The sequence below is a fragment of the Notolabrus celidotus genome, chromosome 1 (assembly GCF_009762535.1).
Source record: "Notolabrus celidotus isolate fNotCel1 chromosome 1, fNotCel1.pri, whole genome shotgun sequence".
Lineage (NCBI taxonomy): Eukaryota > Metazoa > Chordata > Actinopteri > Labriformes > Labridae > Notolabrus > Notolabrus celidotus.
This window is the reverse complement of record NC_048272.1, coordinates 6,021,396-6,047,517: the sequence shown is the minus strand read 5'-3', so window position 1 is coordinate 6,047,517 and position 26,122 is coordinate 6,021,396. Positions and strand designations below refer to the sequence as shown.

Below are 26,122 nucleotides of genomic sequence, written 5' to 3'. Positions count from 1 at the left end.
TGTACCCTGCTGAGTTTTCACTTTAGCTCACCCTGACTTCCTGCACAGATTCCACTTGAGGGCAGCAGGATAAAAAGTCCAGGTAAAGGGAGGGTGAATATTTTGGCAATTTGCATTCACTTCCACCCAGAATGTTTCTATAAAATTCTAGGAGTTTTGCGCATGCGTGAACAGAGCTCTTTTTAAAATCACCCCAAACATTATTTTTCGCTGAGAATGTTCTGTAAAAAGTCTTTAAGTTTATTGATAATATAGCCATATTGTCCTCATAATAACAACCAACTGATTTATAAGTGAAGATCTACCCCTTCGTAATCAGTACAATTGCGCTAATTGGCTAATTTCCCTGTTTGACGGAACAAGCCCTGATATTGTTGATTAGCTCCCAAGGGCTCCTCAAAGTGTCTTCTTTCACATCATCATTATTAAGCAGTGTTGTAAAAATGTCTGCAGTATCATAAGAAGCAAGTTAGGCTTTCACTTTGTTATCAAGACTAGAGGTGGGAATTGATAAGATTTTATCAATGTCAATGCCATTGTTGATTCTGCTTATCAATCCAATTCCTTATCAATTCTCCTAACGATTCCTGAGTATTTTTTATGAGGGGAAAAAAAGTAGTTCTACACAGTCTTCAGCACCAAAAGGAACCATTTAATTTTTTCCAAAATAATGTCTGCACAAGACTGAACGTAAACTTTGAATTTGAAGAGGAAAAACGCTTTTCCTCCAGGGGGCATCGCAAAAATATTGTACCCACTCTCGGTGCCTCATTTTCGGTCGCATGAGTCCGGACGTGGCCCCTGAAGCCTGGAGGAAAATACTTTGAATTTGGAGAGGAAAAACGCTTTTCCTCCAGGTGTCATCGGGGAGGTAATTTACCCGCTCTCGGTGCCTCATTATCGGCTCCCTCGAGCCTGAGGGAAAGGGGAGAGGTAGGCGGGGGTTGACCTCTCCGACGCAAACATGTTCACATGGAACCCTTCTCCACTTCGGCCCAACGCGAACCCCGAGCTTTGAGGCCGAGTCGACAAATGCTTCAGCATATTTGAGGTATTTGCACCTAGGAGTTCGGCGTCGCAGAGTGTGTGACGTAATGCAACGTACCACGATGTGACGTGACGTGACGTCGTGCTGGGAAATGAATCGTTAAGAAACATCGATAGCATTTGAAGTGTACGATTCCGATGGAACTGATAAATTAGAACCATTTCTATGTCGGATCCGGTTTTCGATTCCCACCCCTAATCAAGACTATGCTCAAAAACTGAGCTACTCTTGTATTATTACCTGAACTTCTTTTATAGTTTTTCACACATTCCTATCTTAAACTTTTAGATCTGACTGCTTCAGTAACATCTTCTCTAGTGTTGTCCTTTGCCACAGGCTGTAAATTTATTTTCTATGGCTGCTGAAGGCTGTTGTCATACTGACTGAAGGGAGGTGGAGCTCTATGAGTTACTGCTGTGAGCTGTAGTCCTGATTTGAACGGTCCTTGCCTTAACACCAACAGCAGGCCTGTGTTCTCAGCTAGCAAAGACCCACACTGCTGCCTTTGTGTCCTGCCCCCAGTCTTGACAGGATGGGTCACACTTGCTCCAAACACATGCACATTCATTCACACTCCGACTAAAAGCATTAATACCGAGGGAGGCAGCCCTTTGAAACCGTTCACATACTAGTCGTAATGAAGCTGTGGCTGCAGGATACTGACGCAACACTCGCTTCCCTTCACTATAAGAAGATAAAGAAATATATTGACTGTATTAAGATGTAAATTGTAAGTCTTGACACAGAGCGGTGGGAAGTGGTCTTCATTCTCTCCTCTTTTTATGTCTGGACTTGTCAGTTTTATCATGCTTCACTGAGTAACCAAACTCTAGAGACGGTGTGAGCATGCCAGGAATTCTCACAGAGGAGCTGGCTGGCACACTTCTTCCTCTCATCAAGGTTTCATTGCCAGTCAAATGTGGGAATCTGAGCTTTTCTCAGATGCTATTTCAACAGAGGAAAGCCAAGATTCCTGAATGAAATGTAGGTTTTGTATTCAAACTAAAACACTTACAATCCAAAGTTGTCCTGTTATCCCTCATCAGATATTCATGTATTTCTTTCTTTAGTTTTCCTACAATTGGTCAAGAAAGCTGTTAGGTACTGAATGCCAACTGGGTTTGAGCATATGACACCAAATGGATCTAGTGCTTTTAGAATATTATCTACTGACTGTCACCTTTCCTGGATTGTTATACCTATGTCCTAAAAGGCTGTTTGCACACAGCAGGAGCAGGCAGATGTATCCCTGTATAATACTCTTAATTGTATTGAATTATGCTCTAAGCATCTACCCACACATCTCTAAACAGAGATAGATACCGAATTACATGTGTGCAGACCATAGACTGTATAAATAATGGACGTAGTATCCGTGAAATGCGGAACTCAACCAGGCAGAGTGTGACGTAAAGAGGCGGAGTTTGAGCCTCCTAGCCAACAGCTATGTGTTCCTGTCCGGGAGTCAAGTCAGTCATGTCCTTATTTGGGCAAAAACTCGTAATCTTAATATCTTGTGAACCATCACATTAGTAAAGAAAAATTCATCCCCCGTACAGTGTGTGCTGATAGAGAGATTAGCTACGTAGAGCCAAGATGTTTTTTGAACCAGGCTGTAAACATGTTTATTTTTGCTGCAAAGATCCGCTTTTTGAATTGGTGTGTATGTGGTTTCCGGTGTTTCTGCAGCCAGCCTCAAGCTGATCTCGATGAACTGCAGTTTATAGCACTTCTCTATGGGCTTCATAATTTGAGCTAGGAGGTTGCTGCTTAGTACTTACTTTAGTCCTTATAAGGCAACAATCACTTGATGAGATGGTCCCATACCGTGTAACAATTAACTGTTAAACTGTTGTGGCAATACCCTTCTTTGTGTTACTTATCCTACCTGACAGAGGGCTCAGTGTACCCACTCTTGTTTTGCGTTTAGTTGGTGGCCATGTGGGACAGGATTAGATCTGTTACTGTCTGCATGTGCATAGGGAATACATCCAAAGAGGACCTTACTCACTTACCTCACCTGTGTCTTTCCATCTTGGGTCAGCTGGACCTCTGTTAATCCCACGGTGGGCTCCCTGGCACAGATTTCCTTGGCACCCACCTTGATTTTGATAATGCTTGTCTACCAGTCACATTGTAACCCATCAGTAATCAGGCAATTTCCTGAGTCTTGCTGGGAGATTTTCAAATTCCCTGCTGCTTTCTTCTAATGCTACATATCTTCATGCTTCTCCTTCAACATACACACAGACAGATGATGTGTTAGCATGCACAGGCAGTCTCATTTTCCCTTCTTTCATTCATTTCATGTTTGTTATAACTAATCTTATTAAATGAACTTGAGGTCTGATCTGGCGGCCTTCCTTTTCCCTGCTTTGCCTTTATTCCTCCTCAGCTTCTACCATGACTCAAAGACAACCACAACTGTAGTGCATGTTGCCTGGTCGCTAGGCAGTGGACAGTGTTTGTTTTACTGCAAACTTAACTTTTCTTCAACCCCCTGCTCTGCACAAATAGCCAGATTCCACTCTCATTTCATCCAAGAGTTTATCTAAACCCACTGATATGTCTTTTATTTCATCTTTCTGTCAGGTCAGTTTGTTCTTGAGAATAAATGGGTTTATTTAGCCATAGGTAAGATCGGGTTTAAAGCTAGCTTGAGGAGTGTTGACTGTCTTGTTCAAGCTAAGACAAAAAAATGAAGAATGAAAAAAATAAACACCAAACCAAACCCCCCCCTCGTTTTGTCCTATTTTTGCCCTGTTTCACATGTGATGATAACTGTGGTTTATTTTGTCACAAAGGTCACCAGTTCTAAAGAGAAGCTGTGCTTTTTTCAGCGCTGACTCATAAATATTTTCCAAGCAATCTGTGGAAAACACCGGTATCAACACAGCATGTGGGAATGTGAGCGTGTGTGTGTGTGTGTGTATTTGTGACCTACGCCTTCATGTTCCAAAGGGAGATTTGGTGATAATGCAGCATTAGCCACAGATCAGACAAAGTGTGTTGTGTAATAGCAACAGGATCAATGTTTTATCAGCCATTGTGTCATCAGGTCTTCAGTTCCTGCCACAGCTTTTCCCCACAGAACCATCAGCAGCACACGCTTTTTGTCCCAGCCCTGAGTCATTGACAAAATCACCCTCTATAAACCATTAGCAAACTCAGCTGATCTACTAAAGGTGTGTTTATTTTCTTTAAGGTTTCATTAGTAGGCATAACGTGTGTCCAGTCCTGTGGGAATTCTGCAAACTGTCTTTTCAAAGCACACATGCTTGTACAGTTGGTTAGAGCCTTTTCCTACCAGCTGGCTACCATGAAATATTAAAGAAGAGCAGTACTGAGCAGGACTTCCTTGCCCCTGCACACATGAGTGGACATCATGGTGGCTGATGTATTAATATTTAAGATAACAGTCAACTGTTGTGTTTTGGCTGTCAAAACCAAGCGGCAACCTCCGGTCTCAAACTATGAAGCCTATGCAGAATTGTTAGAAACTGCAATTCATAGAGAATCCGCTTGAGGCTGGCTGCAGAAACACCGGAAACCACATAGAGACCCCAATTCAAAAAAGACGATTTTTGGAGCATTAATAAACATGTTTACAGCCTGGTTTAAAAAACGGCTTGGCCCTACATAGCTAATTTCTCTATCAGCACACACTGTACGGGGGGGAGGAATTTTCTTCTAACGCAACGGTTCAGAAGATATTGAGATTACGAGTTTTTGCACAAATAAGGACATGACCGACTTGACTCCTGGATGGGAACACATAGATCTTGGCTAGGAGGCTCAAACTCTGCCCTTTACGTCACACTCTGCCTTGTTGAGTTCCGCATTTCCAATATGGCTGCCACTGTCGATTGGCTTCAAAACAGCGCTCAGGAACAGATGGGTGACGTCACGGGTACTATGTCCATTATTTATACAGTCTATGGTCAAAACCTGACTGCAATCCATCAAGCGTTTAGGACACTTCTGTCCAGTTTGCTCTACTCACCTTCCGGTTACTGTCATATGTAATAAGACACGGACAGTATTCTTTTGGTAAAGTGTGTCTGTGTTCTACAGTAAAGAGAGCCACCACTTATTTGTTAATCAAAGCAGCTGTGGCACCAAGCTAGTGAAAAACTTGATCACTCACTTCTAACAGCCAGCAGCTTCAGCCTCAATGGACAAACTCCAAAGAGCATGTTGACCAATTTAAGGAAAGCATGTGCTTTTTTTTGTGTGAGTGTGCGTGTACTATGTGTGTGTGTGTGTGTGTGTGTGTGTGTGTGTGTGTGTGTGTATGTGTGTTTGAGAGAGAGGGGCCCATAAGGTCGCCCCTGGTCAGTTAGGACATACTAAGCAGACTTCTAAAGTCACACAGTCTGGCAGATTGGAGGTGCTAAATGCAAAGTTATTAGTTTCCTCTATTGGTCCGTAAACCTAAAAGATTGTCCTTAACCTCCTGTGACCCAGAAGACAAAAAGTTTTGATTTTTTTTCTAGATGATAAAAGTATTGGGGTTGAAATAAACATATTGCAGAAAAAAAATTCAATAATGTTGTTAATTTAATTTTTATCATCTGTCCCTTGTAGTGGAATGTAATTATATGATTTCATGGATTTGTTTATTTCTGTTAAGATTTCGTTTCATTTCATGAACATTAAAACACTTATATAGTGGGAACACATCAGAACATTAACATATCATTTTAAAATGAATACTGAACCCTTGAAATTCACCTAAATCACATTTTTTTTACTGATTTGATGTGTCAGTGTGTGCACGTGTGTGCATGTATGGGCATGTGTGTGTGAGTGCATGTATTTTTAGTTTGTGTGTGTGCATGTGTGCGTGTGTGTGCATGTAAAATCCTTTCAGCCTCACTCAGCCCTCTGCTTCCTGGAGAACAGAAATTGGTTAAACACAGATGTATTTAGTCCTGCTGTCCACTACAAAGGACACTGAATAAAAAGTTGTGTTTTGAAAAGGTTTAAAATGACTGTACATTTGTGAAATCTTACTAAATTGAGGTTAAGACTCTTACATTGAAGAATTAATTTGATTATTTGAAAGAGAAACATGATATCTGCAAAAAAATTATCCCTCACCTCCTTTGGGGCCATAAAATGTGAAAGTTGAGTTTGCAGCCATTTTGAAAAGAAAGTTACTGTGCTCTGTTGGCCACACCACCACAAGTGAGACATCATTAGAAGGCCCAGGATGTCCTCTTCACAGGACAATGGGTGTTTTACAGACTGCATATATGGTGCTTAACGTAGATGGCTAAAATACATGTCCTCCACAGGGGACAAAAATTAATTGCCGGGTGTCAGGAGGACTTATAGTTTTCTTTCGGATACACCACTGTGGATGTTGCTAGCTTAGAACAGAGCAGAATGGAAAGTTGGTCTGTTGTTGTCACACATGAAATGTATTCATGCCTAACCATCCCATCTGCATTCTGACATTATAACAAGATTAACATAGAATCCATGCGCACACGTTTCCTCTGAATCAGTCTGTGTATTAGTCATTTCCCATTTTCCTCAGCAGGAAATCTGTTTACAGATTTCAGTTTGGGCTCAAGGTATGTCGCAGGCAGGGGAGAGCCATTCTTTCCTCTCTTTTCCTCCTGCTTCACAATACGGCTCACAGACTGTACAGCAGATGGAGGAGTGCTTCACCACAGCGTGATATTTCAGATTGCTTGGTGATGACTTCAGACAATGACACAATGATTTTTTTCCTACTGTATCATACCACCCTTTTTTGTTTGGGCATTTTTAGTGCTGTGTTTAACTGTAGCATATGAATGCTACACCTTCCACACTAACAAACTGTGTGTGATACTTGGAAAAACATCCGTACTAACTCATCTAAAAGCCAGTGTGTGGGTTTTTTTGTACAGAGGGGTAGTTAGCTGACAGCTGTCTGTAGAAACTATCTTGGGCTTTTCCTACCCAGAGGGCTTTGCTGTACATGTGCATGCTGTGTAGTAGTGTATTTTAAGGGTCATCCCAGAAAGCCTCACCCTAGGCGAGTATGAGTGGAGAGTGCACTGACAGGCACCCCTGGGTGTGTGTGTGTGTACGCATGTTGTTGGATTCCTTGTGGCAGATGAGCTCTCGCTGGTCGCCTCGGGCTGTTAGTATAAACACAGCAGTGGATAAGAAAAGCCCACATCCTGTCACTGTGAGACGTTTCCATTAAAACGTTAACCATAATAATGTGACTCTTGAGATAGAAAGTTAAGAATATTATGGTTGGTGGTTTTGTCTCTTTTGGAGGTTGAGGGCAGCCAAACTGTGAAAATAAAGTCACAGCTGTATCACCACCTGAATATAAACTACAGACAGACCTGATGAAGTCCCTGTAGGTAGAGAGGGAGAGCAAACTTGAGGCTGGTGGAGGATGGAAATGAGAGCTGAGTTCTGTTGCAAAGCTGAAGCCAAAGCAGGGAGGTGAAGGGAGGGGAGCGAGACAAGGGTCCAGATGTGAGACAGCCGCACTGGCTGCCTGTTTACATTTCTCAGCTAACGGGAGTATATTTTTAACCTCTGCCTGTTTTTGTTCTGTCTACAGGTGCTGGAGAGTCAGGGAAGAGCACCATTGTGAAGCAGATGAAGTGAGTGACTGCTTATTGTTTTGCTTTCCTTACACAGGAATGAATGCATATTAGTATTTTTATGTATTTGTATGAAACAGATGTTTTTCAACAGACTTTTGAGTGCTCATTGATATGTTCCTGTTAAAACTGTATGAATTAGCGGCATGTCCATTTAGAAAATCGACCAACCGCTGCTTTGTAGAGACAAGTGGCACCCACAGGAAGGTGATGCTACAAGTGTACATTGATCTTATAGACTATGATGTAGTGTAGTAGCTTAGCTCAGTGGTTCCCAAAGTGGGGATCTGTTGCGGGTGTCATGATGTGAGATGCCTTCCAAAAAACAATAAAAATTTTGAATGTTCTAAAATTGCATATTTTATCAATTTTTGTAGAAAATATTTTTTTTTAAATATAGCTAAATCATTAATACAACCGTATTAATTAAAACATCATAAATGTCCTTATTTTCTTTGTTGCCACACAACCCCTGAGGAAATGATCCTGCTTCTAGCCTTCATTCAATTACAAAGAAATATGTCAGTTTCTGGATTAGCCTACTAGTTCTTGTATGCTGCTGTGAGCAACATTTAACCACCTCAGGACAGTGGTGATCTTTAGAATGTGGAACAATTACTTTGGGGGTCTCTAACTAAAATATTTGGGAACCCCTGGCTTAGATCACCCAACTGAACATAAGGAGCTCATCTATTACCACCAACCACAGTAAAATGTCACATATTAAGTAAGGGATAAAATGTATGGTGAGCAGGTAGTTATGGGAAATAGAATCCTGACAGGTTGGATAAGATCCCGACGCAAATCGGGGGCCTAATATTGCTAGACAGGATCCAATATGAAAATGTCCTTAACCACAATGAGTTTTTTTTAGCCACATTGATTTGAAGCGAAAGTAAACTAATGGTTTTATCTCACCTTGCGGTCTATGGTGTCAACAAGCAGAAGCAAAACATGTTTGCTCTAGTTTGCCTCTGGCATTGCTCATGTCAGTGAAAGTTGCCAACCATTGTCAAGGGGTTGTCAGGGTGTTTGGACCAATCAGAATCAAGCATCTTATACAACTGGAATATCGGGAAGAAAGCTGGGTAATAATGCATGTTAACGTCAATGCCCCACGAATATAATCCCAATAAAATTACATCAAAAAGAAACGCTGACAGGGACTATTTTATAAAGAAGAAGAACTCTTTCTTTACTCTGATGACTTAATGAAGGGAGAACTTTCTCTTGTACCAGAGGGTTTAGAGTTTTCAGTGTGGCATTAGTACCTCTATCACAGGTAGTTAAAGGATATAAGTACTTCCTCCTTCACCTCCATCTAGTCATCTATCCTGCTGATAATGTCACTTAAGGTGCATTTCGACCAAGAGTTCCTGGGTCTTTTAGCCCCCAGAACTACTTTCCCCGGGACTAAAAGGTTCCTGTGCCCCCCATTGTTGTCTGTGTTTCGACCACGGGCTGAAGTCCCGGGTAGATTGTGCAAATCAGGCAAGTGACGTATGGAGATAAAAATGTATATTAAATAATATTTTGAAATCTTAATAAAAAACTAAACTAGTATGCATTCCCAGGAACTCCCTCTGTATTTCAACAACTGTGTGAACTCCACAAATACTGTAACGTTGAACTGAAAGTCCCAGGACTTTTGAAAAGTACTACCCTAAAAGCAGGGGCTTTTCAGGGGGGAGATTATGTACCCCTTAACTAAATTAAGACCCTGGTTCCTCCGGTTGAAACGCACATAGTTCAGGAGTAAAGTCCCTATTTCCGGGGTAAAGTTCCTGCAGTCGAAAAATGCCTTTAGATTCAGAGTTGGCCCTGGGACACTTAACACTGCTTGGATCAGAGCCATCAGGCTTAATATAGGCCAATAACATGTAATACACAATAAACATTTATCACTTGCTGTATAGAGGAGGGAAATAATTACTTAATGATTGATCACTTTGATATGGGACTCAGGTCACTGAGCAAAATACAGATGTCTTCTTGTGACAGCTGTTAAACAGGTACATCCTAAAACTGCTGAAAATGGGTTGTGTAATCCAGAGTTCACCTTGAAAAGAACCCCACCTTTATTTCTACCCTGCGTCTCTGCACCTGCTCGAATCAGTCCACCAAGTTTTTAGCTCTACATTAAAAAAACTTGAGAATCACGATAGATATTCTTGAAATACTGTCATTTCAATATTCACATGGATTGAATCACAAACACTGGATTCTGTGTAGGTTAAAGGCATGCGTTAGCTGAGTTCTCTTTTGTTTTACCATTCAAATGTTTCTCTATTAATCAGTCCAACACCACAGCTAGAAGCAGGAACAATCAGCACTAAGAGTATGTTTTTAAGAACAAACTCTTGTTAAGGAAACTGTTGTAGTCTTGCCATGTGAAAATAAAGCGCTTCTGAAATCTGAAATCAATAACATGAACTAATTTCCAATAGAAGAAAAGGCTTAGCATGTAAAAGCTCACACTTTCTTTTAGAACTGTAAAAAAAGGAAGAGTAGAACTGCACTGTTCTTCTTGTATTTGCCCGGCTCTTGATGCTATATGTTCAGGCATACATGAAAATGGAACTGCTAGTTCCATGATTGTTCTGACCAACTTCTCTAAAACCATCCTTACGCATCCTGCAGACTGTGCTGTTACATGTTGCTGCACAGACAGATGCATTATGACTCATTTCTCAGATTTGCTCACTTGAATCACACAAATGTGAACTTCAGTGAACGTCTTCACCTGCATTTCCTTTTTGATATGACATTAAGAAAGGCACACATTCAGTCCTCCACATGGTGTGTGAACATCCATTCATCCAGACTCAAAAAAAGAGGCGAAAGCCACCATATTAGGTGTCTTTATCTTTATTTCATGGATTTATCACGTATTCTTGAGCCCTTTTAACTGAGACTGGAGTTAAAGAGCACAACACCACTGTCTTCTCTCCTCCCTCATAGGAGTGGGAGGGAATTCTTTCGTCTACCTAAAAATAGAGAACAAACATAACTCATTTGAAAGCCCTCATTCCCAGACTAGACTCAGATTTTATTGTGCTATGTTGCTCTGAAAACTCTTGTTATTTGCTGTACTATGTATGGAACTTCTTTATTAATAAGTCAGACAAAGGCATTTTTATGCTGGGAAATATTTTTCAAACTGCTGCACTAATGATGAGGTATTAAATAATGTAGTATTGGAATTTTTGAGAACCCCCTCCCGCTCTGCTTTTCATTGATGTATCATTAACTGAATATAATCAAATAAATTATAGGACTTTGGTTTAATCCAGTCCAAAATGTCCACCATTCGAACACAAAACATGCAGTATTTCCAAACAAATTAAATAATTCAATGCCATGACGCACTTTTAAATATGTCTCTCCAGTACTTGATAAAATGAAGTAAGATCTGATGCCAAGTTTGCCCTAAAAGTAAATGATTTGTTTCGGTTATTTCTCCCTTCAAGGGTTGTGCAGCCGTTCTCGGTATTTAGCTGTTATCAAGAGCTCTTCATGCTGCAGTATTTTGATAAAGATCATGGCTCAGATGCAGATTAAAGACTTTATTTTCCATCCTCAAAATTAATGTTAGAGAATTTTGCCTTTAGGACTCATGAGCTCTGTGACTGCTTCCTGCTGTGTTTAAATAAGTGTGATCCCTCAGTTATGTGGTAAACAAGACTCAACAAGACAAACTTTCACACAGGTGGATCTACTTTTTTATTCCGTATTGTGTACAACAGGGGTTCCCAATCTTTTCAGCCCACAACCCCAGAAATACAGGTGCCAAAGACTCCCGACCTCCACTGTCCCTCAAAGTGATTTAATGTGGCTTCATTTAGCTGGTCTGCAGAAAATTAGCCTACCTATATGAGAATGTGTCTGTGTTTCCTGTGCTGTTATGAATTAACCTACTGCTACTGATGCTTTTGATAATTCACTGTTCACTAACCCTAAACTTAGGAGTCATCTGGCAACAAAGAAAGGCAGAAAACTCATTACATTTTCTATTTTCAAGGTTTTATTTCAACGTTAGCTACTATTTTTGTCGATATTTTTAATGTAAAAATGTAAAATTTACTATTTTTAGATAACTTACATTCTTGAAGACATCTCAAGACCCCCCATTTGTGTCTCGCGACCCACCAGGGGGTCCCGACCCACACATTCTGAACCCCTGATGTACAACATGATTTCCTGTTTTTTGTTTAAAATAAGCAAATAGCTAGGTAACACTTTGTGCTAGCATAATGTGAAAATAACTACTGATAATAACTGTAATTATAATAACTATAAATAGCTGTTGAAATAGTGCTGTCTCTGTAAATGTACCCCTATGTTTCACAATTAAGTCTATCAAAACTGATCTTTAAGAAATTAGCAGAAGCATTGTTTGACTGATGGGGAAACACTGTGTGCTTTCAGTCCTCCTGGCTGTGACTCGCAGTGTTTCAAAGTGGGCTCACTTGCATTTTAATGATCTCCCATACAGCACATCACACATCCAATGAGCACCCTGGCTGTGTGACTCTAGTCTCTGTGCTGTGACAGGCCAGGGGAGATGGTTCTGTTTGGTTTATAGCCCAGCAGCCCCGTGCTTTTATAAACCACAGGCCGTCTTTCTCTCTCTGTCTCTTTGTAACAGCTCTGAAACCAAGCAAATATTTGTTCAAGTGACCACTGGCTGAGAGATTCAAAAACAGCTGACTGTTCCGTGCAACAGAACGCAGCAGTAATATGATCGGTGATCACATACAAGCAGGACTTAATAGACTTAAAACTATCATTATTATGCCCAATCATGCTTAGTTATCTTGACAGAGACCTTGAAAATGATAATAAGCTATCATCTAAAAAAAAGGGGATCATTATTGTTCAATTTTTACCAGTCAGATTCTGGTATTAGGACAATACTGACAGATAATGCTGTATTTGCGTCTTTATTAAACAAAGCACTATAGTTCACAGCAGGGGTTCCCAAACTTTTCAGCCTGCAACCCCCAAAATATAGGTGCCAAAGACTCGCTACCCCCACTGTCCCTCAAAGTGATTTTACCCTCCTGTTATGTTTGTTTCTTAGGGACAACAATAATGTTCCTCTGTCAACTTGACCCAGGGCATATTTAATGATCCAAAAGTGTCAGAACCCCAAAAAAATCCCAATAAAAAAATGTTTAATCTCATTATTAACTCAATTACTAAACATTTAAATCAATATTTGGTGCAATAGTGTTCTTTAATTCTCACAGATCATTGTTCAATGAGGATAACTCACTCGTTTTTCATTAAAATGAATGTTAAAACTTGTTTTAATGTTCATTGGAAAGACCTAAATATAAGTACAATAGTTTTTATGACATAGATTTTTGTTTATTTTATTTTAAATTTAATTTATTTTTTTCTTTTGATGAAGTGATGATGATAAATTGTCATGAGACAACTCCTGTGTCACATGCAGCCCAAATTTGTATGCTGTATTTAGCTGGCTTGGAGGGCATATATTTCCTAAAATGGAAGGAACCTCTGAATGCCACTAACCTCTCATCCACTGACATTAGGGCCTGGGTTATAGAGTAGTGGAAGTTGCTCTACCCACTTGTCCCTCACTGTTCTAAGGGCAGCTTATCTCTCTTCGATCACAGATCCTGCAGTCAAATGGCAAAGTGCCCTTGGGCAAGGAATTTGCATTTTATATGTTATTTAAACTAATAGCGAAAAAAAACTTTGAACATTTTTTCAGATTTTGGAACTTTAAAATGGGTCAATTTGACCCGCAACATAACAGGAGGGTTGATGTGGCTTCATTTAGCTGGTCTGCAGAAAATTAGCCTACCTATATGAGCATGTGTCTGTGTGTTTTTCCTGTGCTGTTATGAATTAACCTGCTGCTACTGATGCTTTTGATAATTAACTGATCATTAGCACTTAACTTAGGAGTCATCTGGCAAAAAGAAAGGCAGAAAACTCATTAAATTTTTATTTTCAGGGTTTTATAAAAAGTTTAGCTACTACTTTTGTCAATATTTTTTACTATAAATGGTAAAAAGTACTATTTTTAGATAACAAAAAAAAAAAAAACATTCTGGAAGACCCTCCATTTGTGTCTCGCAACCCCTGAGGGGGTCCCATCCCACACTTTGGTTTACAGCATTATCTTTGAATTAAGGTCAACTTTAGCCTCTTTAAGGAGAGGATTACCAATAAATAAATATCATGATTCATTTTCAACCAAGTGCAAGGTGGAGAAAGCATATTCTCAGCCCGTAGTAAAGACTGCCTGTCGTCAGTTGTTACTTCAGTATTATAGTTTGTTTTCATTGTGAAGTAGTGATTTGAGCTTAACATCCTTGGTTTGTCTACCTGCTCTCCCCCTTCTTCCCTGCGCTCTCTGTTTCCAGGATTATCCACGAGGACGGATATTCAGAAGATGAGTGCAAGCAGTACAGAGCAGTCGTCTACAGCAACACCATCCAGTCCATCATGGCCATCATCAAAGCCATGGCCAACCTGAAGATCGACTATGAGGACGCTACTCGAGCGGTATGTGTCATCTCATCGTCATTATCTGCAGCAGCAAGCACATAAATATGACAGGCATGGCTATTCAGTGCCAAATTATCACTCTTGCTTTTTTAAAACCTGTTGATCGTAAAAGGAAGCTGCTGAAGGTGATAATAGAACCATGTGGTATCCTTTAAAGTCAAGTGCAATATTGCTGCACTCAGGTCAGTAATGCCATCTCCACTCATCACCCCCAAAGCCTCCACTCTACCTCCTTCCAAGCCACCATATCTAGCCTTAAGGATTTGAGAAATTGCAGCTCAAGAATTTCTCTGGAGTGCAGTGTGACAGTTTCTACTTGAAAATCAACTCTGGGTAGCAGATGCTTGCGATGGCCTCCTGTAGTGCAGTGTGTTTTCTCTCCCTGCCTTCTTGTGTGCATACGTGCGTGTCTGTATGTGTGTATTTGTTGATACTGTAAAAGGAAAAGGTAAAGGACTGCCTTTCAATGAGCATGGACCGCCCAAGGGGACGATAAGATCACAGAAATAAAATTCAGGCATTACTCATGAAAGGAGAAAATCATATTCCCCTTTTTTTTTATCTGTGGAGAATCTCACAAATGTGATTCATCTGTTCTATTTTCACAGATCATTTGAAAGAAAATTTGTCAGTATCTTTAGTTATAGAGGATGAATCAATCTGTCAGCTTCTACATCAAAGGAAATATGAAAGACTGCTGTTTGAATTGAGAAAACGCAGAGTAATAGAGGCAACTCTGGGCCTTTTATACAGTCCAACAATTCAATTGAACGTAGCATATTCCATCAGCCTGTTCAGCAGCAGTGTGTCATGTATAGTGGACAAGGTCTCTGTGCTTGGAAGAGTTACTAAAGCTTCTATTCAGCAATGCAAGCGATCACATTTTTATGCATCCCTGTTAGTCTCTCTCACAGCTTTTTTTTATTACACATAAATGTACAGTTTATACATATATATATATAACTAACATCCAGCTTTTCTTTACTTCACTCTTTACTTTCACTCTCTCACTTCAGAGTTGTTGTATAAATAAAGTTTCATGTGGAAAGATCATGTTGACAGCTGGGTATATGTAGGGATTTCTCTGCCAAGACAGCCAGCTCTGCGTGACAACATTTCATGGGTTTGTTTATTTGAGTTGCACCTTCCTACACACACTGCATGCAGCCTATCTGGAGACACGTCACAGAATTCAATTAAAACACAATTTTTGTTTCACAGCCAACAATCCAACAATATTCTAAAATTAGTGTGTGGCTGAACTGGTTTGTCTGATCTCTTTTGTTTGAGGAACAAGCTGCGTGACAGGAGTTGCTGCAAAATATCACTAAAGTAAGAATTTGTTGTTCCAATGAATATCTCTGAGGATACCATGTAACTGCTTGGAAATTAGTAACCACCTTTTTTTACTTTTCTATTTTTTATCGACTGTCTCATTCAACATTTTGGTTGTACATGTGCCTAAACCAAACCTGTTTACTTACTTTACTTAAAGGTTTGGTGTCTTTATTTTGGATTTGTTCATCCTGTGTGTCAGGCCTCTGTTTGTTCAAGAGACTGACGTTTGAAACTCCAGACAAACAACCTAATTGTAACCACTGCACTTCAGGTTAACTGTACAGCCAATTATTTTGATTCGTCAAGGTGTGCTCTGGTAGCGTGTGTGCTGTTCTTCTGGTTTGCATTTAAGAGGATACATGATTTGAATAACTACCCAGTAGTACACAGTAGATGGCTTCTGGACCGGAGGGTCAGATAATGGGTAACTAATACATGAAAGTGTGCTTTCAATAGCTAACATCAAAAGTTTATGTTAGACCTTGTCCAGTGTCAAACATGAAGGCGATGGAGGTGACGTAAGCAGTGGATGATGCCCTTTATAGAGACATCAACCGATATCAGTCAGCTGTGTGCTTCAGGGCAAACTGTTGCAGCTTTAATGATTTAACACATTTAAAATTAAATGTAATAGTTGACTGTTTGTGCAGTTATTTTCAGGACAGTTCTTGTGGTTAAGAAATAGTCTCATTACAAGAATATTCAGGGTTTAGAGATGTATCAAGTGACAGTGGTTTTCAGCTTCAAACTGACACTGAGCAGCAGAAGGGTGATTCAGTAAGTGAAGGGAATTAAATGCTGCTAATAATAGCGTTAACAGTATTGTACTGTCAGTGTTAGTGTGTTTTATTTCTAGGCTACTGAACCTGAGCCAATTAGAGATGAATACTATTCAGCAATGTTTACTTTCTTCCTCTGTTTCTGTCACGCCTCATGCAATGTCATCGAGGGAGAAATCATGTTTATTTGCTGTTAGTTCCAAAGTATTTCAAATGTGTATTGAGTGCACTGAGCTGCATGAATTTCAAAAAATCAATCCTTTAAAAGAAAACTGTTTTTCTTTCTATTGTTAACCTAATGTTTTCCTGTGCATGTACAGAATTTTGTTGAACCAACTAATTGTAAATATGTTGAGTGAACATAAAGTATTGATGTTACCATTACTTATTTGCAATGTTTGGGTCCAACTTAATTTGTAAAGGTTGTTTCAACATATTTACTAAGGGTCACAATAACTTCACAATAACTAGATTATTATTATTATTACTATTTTTAAGTTATATATTTTGGCTTTTTTCGCCTTTATTGACAGGTGAAGAGAGACAGGAAGAGTAGAGAGTGGGGGAAGACAAATGGTCGACTGGCCGGTAGTCAAACCTGCGACCTCTGCGATGAGGACTATAGCCTTGATACGTGGGGTGCTTAGACCGCTAGGCCACCAGTGCCCCAATTGCAGTCAGTCAAAGGCGATCTCTCCCAACCCCCATAATGGCATTTCTTTGCTAGAAGCACGCTACCTTGGCTGATGAATAGGGCCTGTCGCAGGTTACTGCCACCTTCTGCTCTGGAGAGGTATTGCAGATGGGTTTCCTACCTAAACCCATTAGGTTGTGTTGACATAAAGCAATCTTGTAGTTTCAAGGATTTTGCATTTCATTTTAAAACTACATGATTTCAAAATGTTTAACCACTAAACATGAATTAATATAATAGAAGCTAAATGTGATACTTATGTTGATAAAACAGACACCCATGTTGCTTTTTTTGAGTGTAGCTCTGATCTCCCATTACTCTGAATAATGCAGATTAGGTTTTCTGATTTAGAAAACACAAGCTGTGTGATGTGTGATATAAATGCAGCAGGGTTCTACTTTTGTTTGTGTTGTGACTACAACAAGGGTAAATGTGCGACATTGAGGGTAAATGAATGCACCGCAATATCTCCTTCAACAAGATCTGCTTCATCTAATATGTGTGAATGTGTTTCTCTTACTCTCTTCAGGATGATGCCCGCCAACTGTTTGCCTTGTCTGCAGCAGCAGAGGAGCAAGGCATCCTGCCAGAAGATCTGTCCAACGTCATCCAGCGACTGTGGGCTGACGGTGGAGTCCAGAGCTGCTTCACGAGGGCTCGAGAGTACCAGCTGAATGACTCTGCTGCTTAGTGAGTGCCTCAGTAACATCAAATGATACAGAGGTTATTCTGTGAGTCACTCTGCTACAAAAGAAATGCCTAATAGATGAACAGAAAACCTCCATGACCAGACTTTCACTAGGTGGGCAACACTGGAAATAAATAGCAAGAATATTCCAGAATTAGAATCAGGTTGGCCATGCAGTATAAATATCCCTGTGGCATTTTACGGTCCTTTTCTCTACCTTTTAATACTAATGACACTAACACCATGCTCTCCTTTGCTCTTGCAGTTAAAATAAAGAGCAGCCACAGTCATTAATAGTAAAGACGGTACTGCTTTGTTTAACCAGTTGCTTTCCCTTCCGAGACCAGCTGCTTTGCCAATCAGCAACAACACAGCAACCTCAGCCTCTTTCCGCAAGTCTTAATTACCTCAATTACCCTCATGTCTGAGTGCATCATTTGTAGGCCTCATTGTCATAATGTTCCAGTGTAATAACAAGGAGAGCATGAGGTAATTGTGGGAGGCTGCTAGTTGGAGGTGAGAGGTGGTTATCACTCCAACCCTTAGGGGGGGGGAGGGGTTGCACAGCTGAAATGGGCGTCCAGAGAAAACAGAGCACCTCACATTCAGCTGCCTCATGCTGCAGCTGGAATGTAACTAGTGGATTTGTGTTTCATAAACATGTCCTTTGATAACGCTCTGACACCTGCAGAATGTGCTGTGAGCTCTCAGGGGAGTGTTCATGGTATCAACAATGATTGCGCCACAGTCGAGGTACTATTTAACTACTTAAAGGGAGTTATATTTTACTCCATATGTGTTGGCCAGTAGATGCACGATTTTCCACCTCTGCCTCAGTACTCCTGTTAAAACTGAAGAGACCAAGTAGCATGCTGAAAACAACTTTAGTGTGGACAATGTTTCACCACGGCTTTTGTAAAGTGCGGGGATAGTCAGTAGCTATGAGGAGACTAAATGAGTCTGGCAGTAGACCATAATCCATGTCTGAGCACCTGCTGAGAGCCAGAAAGAGAGGAAGGAAAGATGGAAACAGAGCAAGAATGATGGCTTGGCACAAATTAACAGAGATCTCCCTCTTCTCTCTCACAGGTTTGATAGAAAGGGACATGTTCAACACTCTGAAATTAATTTGATTTAATTTGATTTAATTTGAGTTTATTTGATTAGGACAATGTACATTAATCAACATTTCAACAGTATGCCTCAATATAAATATGCCGGAGTTAGCACAATAGCTACATTTCATCCGTAGTCCTAAGGCAGGTACTCACATAAAACATTAAAACAACAAGTTTTAAAATGACAGGATGTCACAAAACAGTTAACAGGACACTACACTGAGTGACTTACAAACACATTTTACATTCAAAACGTTAGTGACATTATAAAAACAGGATGGAAGGTGAGGCCAAAGCCCTCAGGAACAGGCATCAAGTGAGAAACAGATTATTCATGAGAACATGACTGGTTTGTTTTTAACCAACGTTTAACTGATTTTTTTTTAAAGGTACAGTAGTTCTCAAGCTCCCAAATGTGAGCTGTTAGTTTGTTCCAGGACCGTGTGCCTCTGACAAACACTACCATTTGGCTGAATTTAGTTTTACATCTCGGTACATCACAGTCCCCTCTAGTTTGTGCTCTAGTATTTATCATATTGTGTTTCTTTTATATAAATTTGAGCAATGATGGAGGGTCAAGCCCATTTAAAACTTTAAAAAACAGACAGATGTCAGTGTAGGTTTGAAAATGTTCAATGTTTAAAATATTACACTTCCTGACTATATAGCAATAATTAAAGTTGAGAGGTGTCCTGTCTAAAATTTTGATGGTCTTCTTAAAGAGAGACTTGATGGGTTGAAAAGTGCTGGCTGTTGTCTTTGACCGAGTTGTAAAATAATAGGTGATATGAGAAAATATCATTGCGTGCATTTAGGCTTTTGCTAATCTTGAAGTGAGAAAAGGTCTTATATGACGGAGATTTGAGAGGTTGAGCTTTATGATATTTGAGATTTTTTTAATGTGCTCCTTAAAGTTGAGATTGGAGTCAAAAACTACACCAAGATACTTGAACTTTTCCAATTAATGGATCTAGCTTCCATTATTGTGCTGCAATTGTTCGGGGTGCAGAGATATTTGCTGGCTTCGGGCTGTAAATGTTTATTATAGGGCCAAACTGGTCCTCAGATAGTCATGTTCGTTAGCCACGAAAATAAACAATATGAGGAGGGCTTAAAATCTCATGTCAAACCTTGTAAAATGACCATTATTTCACTGTTGATAATTCTCTGTTGTACTACAGTGGAGCACCTTTTCATAACAGAGCGTAAGCCCAACAAATTCAATTAATCTTCAAGGCTTATAAAACCCACCGGCCCAAACAACAGTGTCACACTATCTGATGTGTGGACTACAAAAGCAGGCTCAAACCTCTGTGGAGAGCAGGATTATGATTAAACTGTCAGACACGTGGCAAACAGTAGTGGTGCAGAGGCTCGAATATCTACACCCAGGCTGTGGTTTGCCTGGGATTACCGCCACTTTGTTATACAACATGCTCCTTTTTTATGCAGCTGAATATTGTGATGAAAGATTAGCAGACAAGCCTTAAGCCTGTGGTGTGTCTCACATTGGAGTATTGTACTTGTGAGAGTTAATTGTGGTCTAGTATTTAGCGCTGTTATCAGCGTGAAAAATGGATTTTCACAGAGTTCCTTCTGAAAAGATAAAATACATACTTACTATAGAGACTAAGAAATGTATAATCTACAAACATATGGTTAAAATAGTCTCTGTTTTTGTGTCTAGTCATGTGGATTGGAAAGACTGTCATCTTAGTGTGCCTTTTACATCACTGACCATTTAAGCATAAATTGGTAAATATTGACAGAAATCAACTAAAAGATCTAATCAGAAGACAGTACATTTCTAAATATATTCTAATATGTGTCACCTGTTTTGCTGGAAAGAGAAGAAGAAGAAGAAGAAGAAGAAGAAGAAAAAGAAGCTTTGAGTATTAATTAACTTAACCATGAAAAGATCACAAGGCCAGCTTGAGGTGCATCTGTTTCTCCTGTGTCTGTGGAAGGAAACAGATGAGCCCTTACACTTTATTTTTGGATAACAGCTATCTCTCTGTGCAGTTTAAGTACAGGGATTTTTAGTTCTATAACGTTTTTGTCTGTCTCCACCAGCTACCTGAATGACCTGGAGAGGATAGCCAAGCCAGATTACATCCCCACACAGCAAGATGTGCTGCGGACCCGAGTGAAGACCACCGGCATTGTTGAAACTCATTTCACCTTCAAGGACCTGCACTTCAAGTAAGACCCTTACACCACCTACATTTTAGCGTTGTTGTTTTTCCACATTACATGACATTTACAATTACAGCATACTTTGTTAAATTGTGCAGCTCATGTCTTCTTTTCACCTGCAAAAGCCTATTCAAGCGACCCTTGAGTCATTTAAGTGGTGTGTTTAACAGCAGAGGCAGACCACCTTTACGGCAATAAGCACCACCTACGAGCCAACATCCAAGACGCATTAAAAAGAAGGACCTGTGTCCAACTTTTTCAGGGCATCAAAGCAATACAATTTGGTGCATGCTGTCTCTTGAAAACACAACAGTCATTTGAAGATTTTGTTATCTGAAGAAAATTCATCTGTGTTTGGTTTTGAGTCACACATTCTGTCTTGTACCAAAGGTGTAATGTGAGTTTGGCAGCACACACTGTTTCCTCTTTTCGGAGGGTCAGAAATGTTCACAGAAAGGAAAACATTTGTTTTTCAGCTTTGTGGATTTGTTCAGATGAAGCAAAACAACACATACAAGAAAAACAAATCTCTTACAGTGAAGAATCATTTCACCAAGAGGGGAAAACCTACTGTAAAGTGTCATCCAGTCACCAAAGTGGAAACACAATCAAAGGTTTTTGTTATCCCACACAAACAAAGGGTACGTGTTTGGGATTGTATTAGCCGAGTGGTTATTGCTCATTCTGATATTGAAACAATGTGGCAGGGGAAATCAAACGTATTATTACCCATTAGTTTTTTCTTTTTTCAGCCCTGCTTCTCAGAATTTGCCTCGTGTTTATGGTAATGTTCTCTCTTTATGTTTGTGAACTCTGATAATGGTGTTTTTCCTCTTTGAGATAGGGATGTCTGAGTTTTTGCGTGGGTTCAGGGGCGACTACAAACACATAATTCTTTATATGTGACGGAGTCATTAGTCACTTCTTACATTTTCCAAACAACAAAGGGATTTCCCTGTAAAATATAACTAATAGAAAAAAAAATGACAAAGCTGCTTTGTCACAGCCAGGAAAATGAAGAAAGGTGCCTGCTTTGTGTCCTTGTGTTACATTCAGGTTTCACATCTAAAGTCTTGATTTATCTAATTTCTTTTGGGGGGGACGTAAACCAGATCCAACGAGCACATGTTTACCTTGAGCAGCTCCTCGGTGCTAGTCTGCTGTGATATATTTAGCTTCTGTAAGCAGTGCTGGAGAATGAGGTAAACACTGTAAAGTGTGTCACTGTTATAATGAGCTTTGCTTACTCAGCCTAAAGCTGGACGCATCCACAGACTCACAGTTCTGCTTTAATGAGCCAAAATCTACAAAGTGAAAAGTGCTTAGCAGGAGGAATAAAGTTTTTTGGGAAAAAGTGTGTCACTCTGAGATGTTGCAATGGTTACACTCTACCTGAAGCTGCAGTCCAGACCGGCGTCCTCTCTCAAGCATCTATCTATCCTTTGTCTTTATGATTAACCCTCCTGTTTTGTTGTGGGTCAAACTGACCCTTTTAAAAGTCTATTTTAGGTAATGACTTCCAAACCAGCAAAATGCAGCATAAAATCTGGGCAGCATGTTACAGAAGAGGTGTCGTGTTAATTTATCAACATCACTTCATATAAAAAAAATAATAATAATAATTTAAAATAAAATAAACAAAAATCTATGTCATGTAAAACTATTGTATTTATATTTAGGGCTTTCTAATGTACATTAAAAAAAGTTTTAACATTAATTTAAATTAAAAACAAGCGAGTTATCCTCATTGAACCATGATCTGTGAGAATTAAAGAAAACCAATGGACTAAATCTTGATTTAAATGGTTAGTAATGGAGTTAAAAATAAATGTTTATTGGGATTTTTTGGGGTTCTGACAGTTTTGGATGATTGAATATGCCCCGGGTCAAATTGACCCAGTAACAGTATTGCTGTTCCAGAGAAACGAACATAACAGGAGGGTTAAGACAGTTAGGATCAAACATGCAACCGTCAAACACGTCCAATCTCTTTTTGTGTTGTACCTGCTGAAGTTTCCTGACTTCTGTTTGCACTTAAAGACCAGAGGGGTTAGGTTGTAAATACAAATATGATGGAGTTTACTGTAATCCTGCTTTAAACAAATTGCACTGTTGTCTTAGCTCTGTCCATTAAAAGAAATCAAATATCTGGTATAGCAGTGGACAGTTTAATTCATGTTGTATGGAGAGAGAGCAGGATTTTACTGGAGCAGACAAACCCTCACCCCGTCTTAAGGCCATCCTGTTACCACAGCAACTACACTGCTCTAAAATGCCATCAAATGCCAGGAAAATGACAAGGCCTGTGCTGCAAAACACCCTGCCCTGAAGAGAGAGGACGAGACAGGCATGTATACAGTGAAGAGAGAGACGCGTCTCCAGAGGGAGACCTTGAATCTTGCTCTGCTCGTCTGTCAGCGTGATAAAATGATGTTTCTCCTGCGATCAGTCCCGCCGCTCTCTTATAAAACAGCACATTAACCCTGTGTGTGTCTCTGTGCAGGATGTTTGATGTTGGTGGCCAGCGCTCTGAGAGGAAGAAATGGATCCACTGCTTCGAGGGAGTCACAGCCATCATCTTCTGTGTGGCCATGAGTGCTTACGACCTGGTGCTGGCCGAGGATGAGGAGATGGTGTGTTGAGCTTACATTCCCCAGCATGATTTTAATGAGGAGGGAGGTCGGGAGGGTGTCAGGAACTCATTTCCTTTATGCGCCCTAGTTGTGCTCTCTAATAATCTCTTTATCTCCACATTTGTCCCCCGCCCAGAACCGGATGCATGAGAGCATGAAGCTGTTTGACTCCATCTGCAACAACAAGTGGTTCACGGAGACATCCATCATCCTCTTCCTTAACAAGAAGGACCTGTTCGAGGAGAAGATCAGCCACAGCCCTCTGACCATCTGCTTCCCAGAGTACACCGGTACAGTTCCAACATCTCTTTGGTTTATGGTTTCTCTGTGACATTTGAACCACTTGATTGATATAAAGCCAAAGGTCCAACTCAAACCAAACCTTGAAACCTATTTTTTAGAACAAGAAAAATATTTGGTATACTTAATCTGATACCATATTTCTGTTGCAAAATCCAGCTCCACGTTGTGCTCTTATGCACCACCTGTTTTGAGTAACTGTCCATATTTAATACAGTCTTTGTTTAAGCATTGCCAGTAAGTTCTACAGAAAACAGATCCTTATCTTAGTGACTCAAAAGTATCAAATGCACAATAGAGGCACATGGAGAACATGACAGCTCATTTTAAGGAACTGTTGAGACCGGTTTACAGTGATTCGGTATCAAGTAACCTGTCTGTTCTCCTCAGCACAGTCATCATGCTCACTCACTCTTCCCCCTCTCAGGCCCCAACAAGTACGAGGAGGCTCAAGATTACATCCGGACCAAATTCGAGGACCTGAACAAGAAGAAGGAGACCAAGGAGATCTACCCACACTTCACCTGCGCCACCGACACCAAGAACGTGCAGTTTGTGTTCGATGCCGTCACTGATGTAATCATCAAAAACAACCTGAAGGACTGCGGCCTCTTCTAAAGAATCCGTTTTGAGAAAGAGTCAAGGTGAGTTCAGACTCAGAAAGTGATTCAGCTGACATTTTAGAAAAAAAACAAAGCCTCTTTAAAAGGTGGGTTTGTCTTTTTTTTTTTTCTTTTAGATTACTTGAACAGCTCTGGTGACCACAAAGAGAGGAGGATTTTCACACATCATGAATGACTGCACTGGCCAACCACCATATCTGCTTTGATCTGCTTTTTATAAAGACACCTAAGAGACTGAAAACCTGACGAGCCTTGTGGAATTTCAACGATTGCTGATCTAGTCACTCGTATTGTTAACTCTTTGGGCTATGACCACAAAATCAACATTTATTATTGTATTTTTCTTTTTTTTTTTTCCTTTATTTTCAATAACTAGTGGAGGCAAAGGAAAACTTTTTTATATAAATGCATTCATTTTACTTTTAGAAATTCTGAAGTGCAGACAATTAAACTTTTAATCACATGAAGGTTATTTTTTAAGAGCTGGAGCACAGGCATGGACTACAAAATATGATCCATTAAAGGAAAGTGCTTTTTTAAAATAATGTTTACATAAGTTCATCATTCATAGCCAAACCGTATATTGTTCTGCATGTCTCATCATTGCAAATATTAGCTCTATAATCCACACAAATTATCTAACATTCCTTCAAAATGAAAATAAAAATATTAAAAGGTTAAAAAGAGAAAAAAAAAGCTTCACTTGCAGAGGGGAAATTATGGCAAAATTCTAACTGATATTTAAAGTATGTGTTACCTAACATCCTGTCACTTTTATAGTACCATTTCCATGTCTGTTGCAGTATGTTGTGCCTTGACTTTTGTTTACAACCAATTCCTAGATATGCTTTTTCAGTACTGTTTGACCTACTGTGCGCCGATATATTTCTTCCATTTTTTCTGCCTAGCACCTATGAATATATAGTTATGATTAATGAGAGACGAAAAATCTAATTCAGAAAAAGGTTAGTGTTTTTGGTAAATATTAAAATGCTTTAAAAGTCCTTTATGATTTAATTTAAATAAAAGTAGAGATCACATGAATCTTGCACATTGTTTTTCCTCTCCTCTTTGTCACTTTCATGTTTTCAGTGAAACAGTATTTGGTGTTTGTCTTGCTGAAGAGAGCTCACAGCTTCTGATCTGTTAGTCCACAGTGTGATAGGTTAGAATATACTGTAAATAAGAGGACATCAGCCTAAATGGATTTTGAACGATCATTATTGTCAAATGATTAAAACAATGTTTCATCAAAGCTTAAGGCCGTTAGAATAACTATAACAGCATTGCATCATAAAATGTGAGTGTTTCATTCATTGAGGCTTGAGACTGAGTGTTTTTTTTTTCAGGACCAGAAAATATCAGGTATCACATCTTCAACAGAGAAACATGGAGACTCCATGACAATCAGCAAGAAAAGTACAAAACATTTTGCATAGCTAATTGGTGAACAAATGATGAATGAATGAATAACAAACTGCTAGGTAATGTCACTACATGAACTAGTTAACCATTAGTTAGTATATTTCCTAATGAGCC

At 39.6% G+C, this 26,122-nt stretch overlaps 1 protein-coding gene across 1 annotated transcript in view; it reads left to right on the top strand.

The window, feature by feature from the left end:
- LOC117815219 (guanine nucleotide-binding protein G(i) subunit alpha-2-like) overlaps positions 1–25,899 on the top strand; it is a 70,630-nt gene extending 44,731 nt beyond the window's left edge. The window contains exons 2-9 of the mRNA XM_034686811.1: positions 7,626–7,668; positions 14,070–14,211; positions 17,555–17,715; positions 20,905–21,033; positions 23,531–23,660; positions 23,797–23,950; positions 24,388–24,604; positions 24,700–25,899. Coding sequence (XP_034542702.1) covers positions 7,626–7,668; positions 14,070–14,211; positions 17,555–17,715; positions 20,905–21,033; positions 23,531–23,660; positions 23,797–23,950; positions 24,388–24,578 — 950 coding nt within the window. The 3' untranslated portion in view covers positions 24,579–24,604; positions 24,700–25,899. The remainder of the gene's footprint in view (positions 1–7,625; positions 7,669–14,069; positions 14,212–17,554; positions 17,716–20,904; positions 21,034–23,530; positions 23,661–23,796; positions 23,951–24,387; positions 24,605–24,699) is intronic.
- The last annotated feature ends 223 nt before the right edge of the window (positions 25,900–26,122 follow it).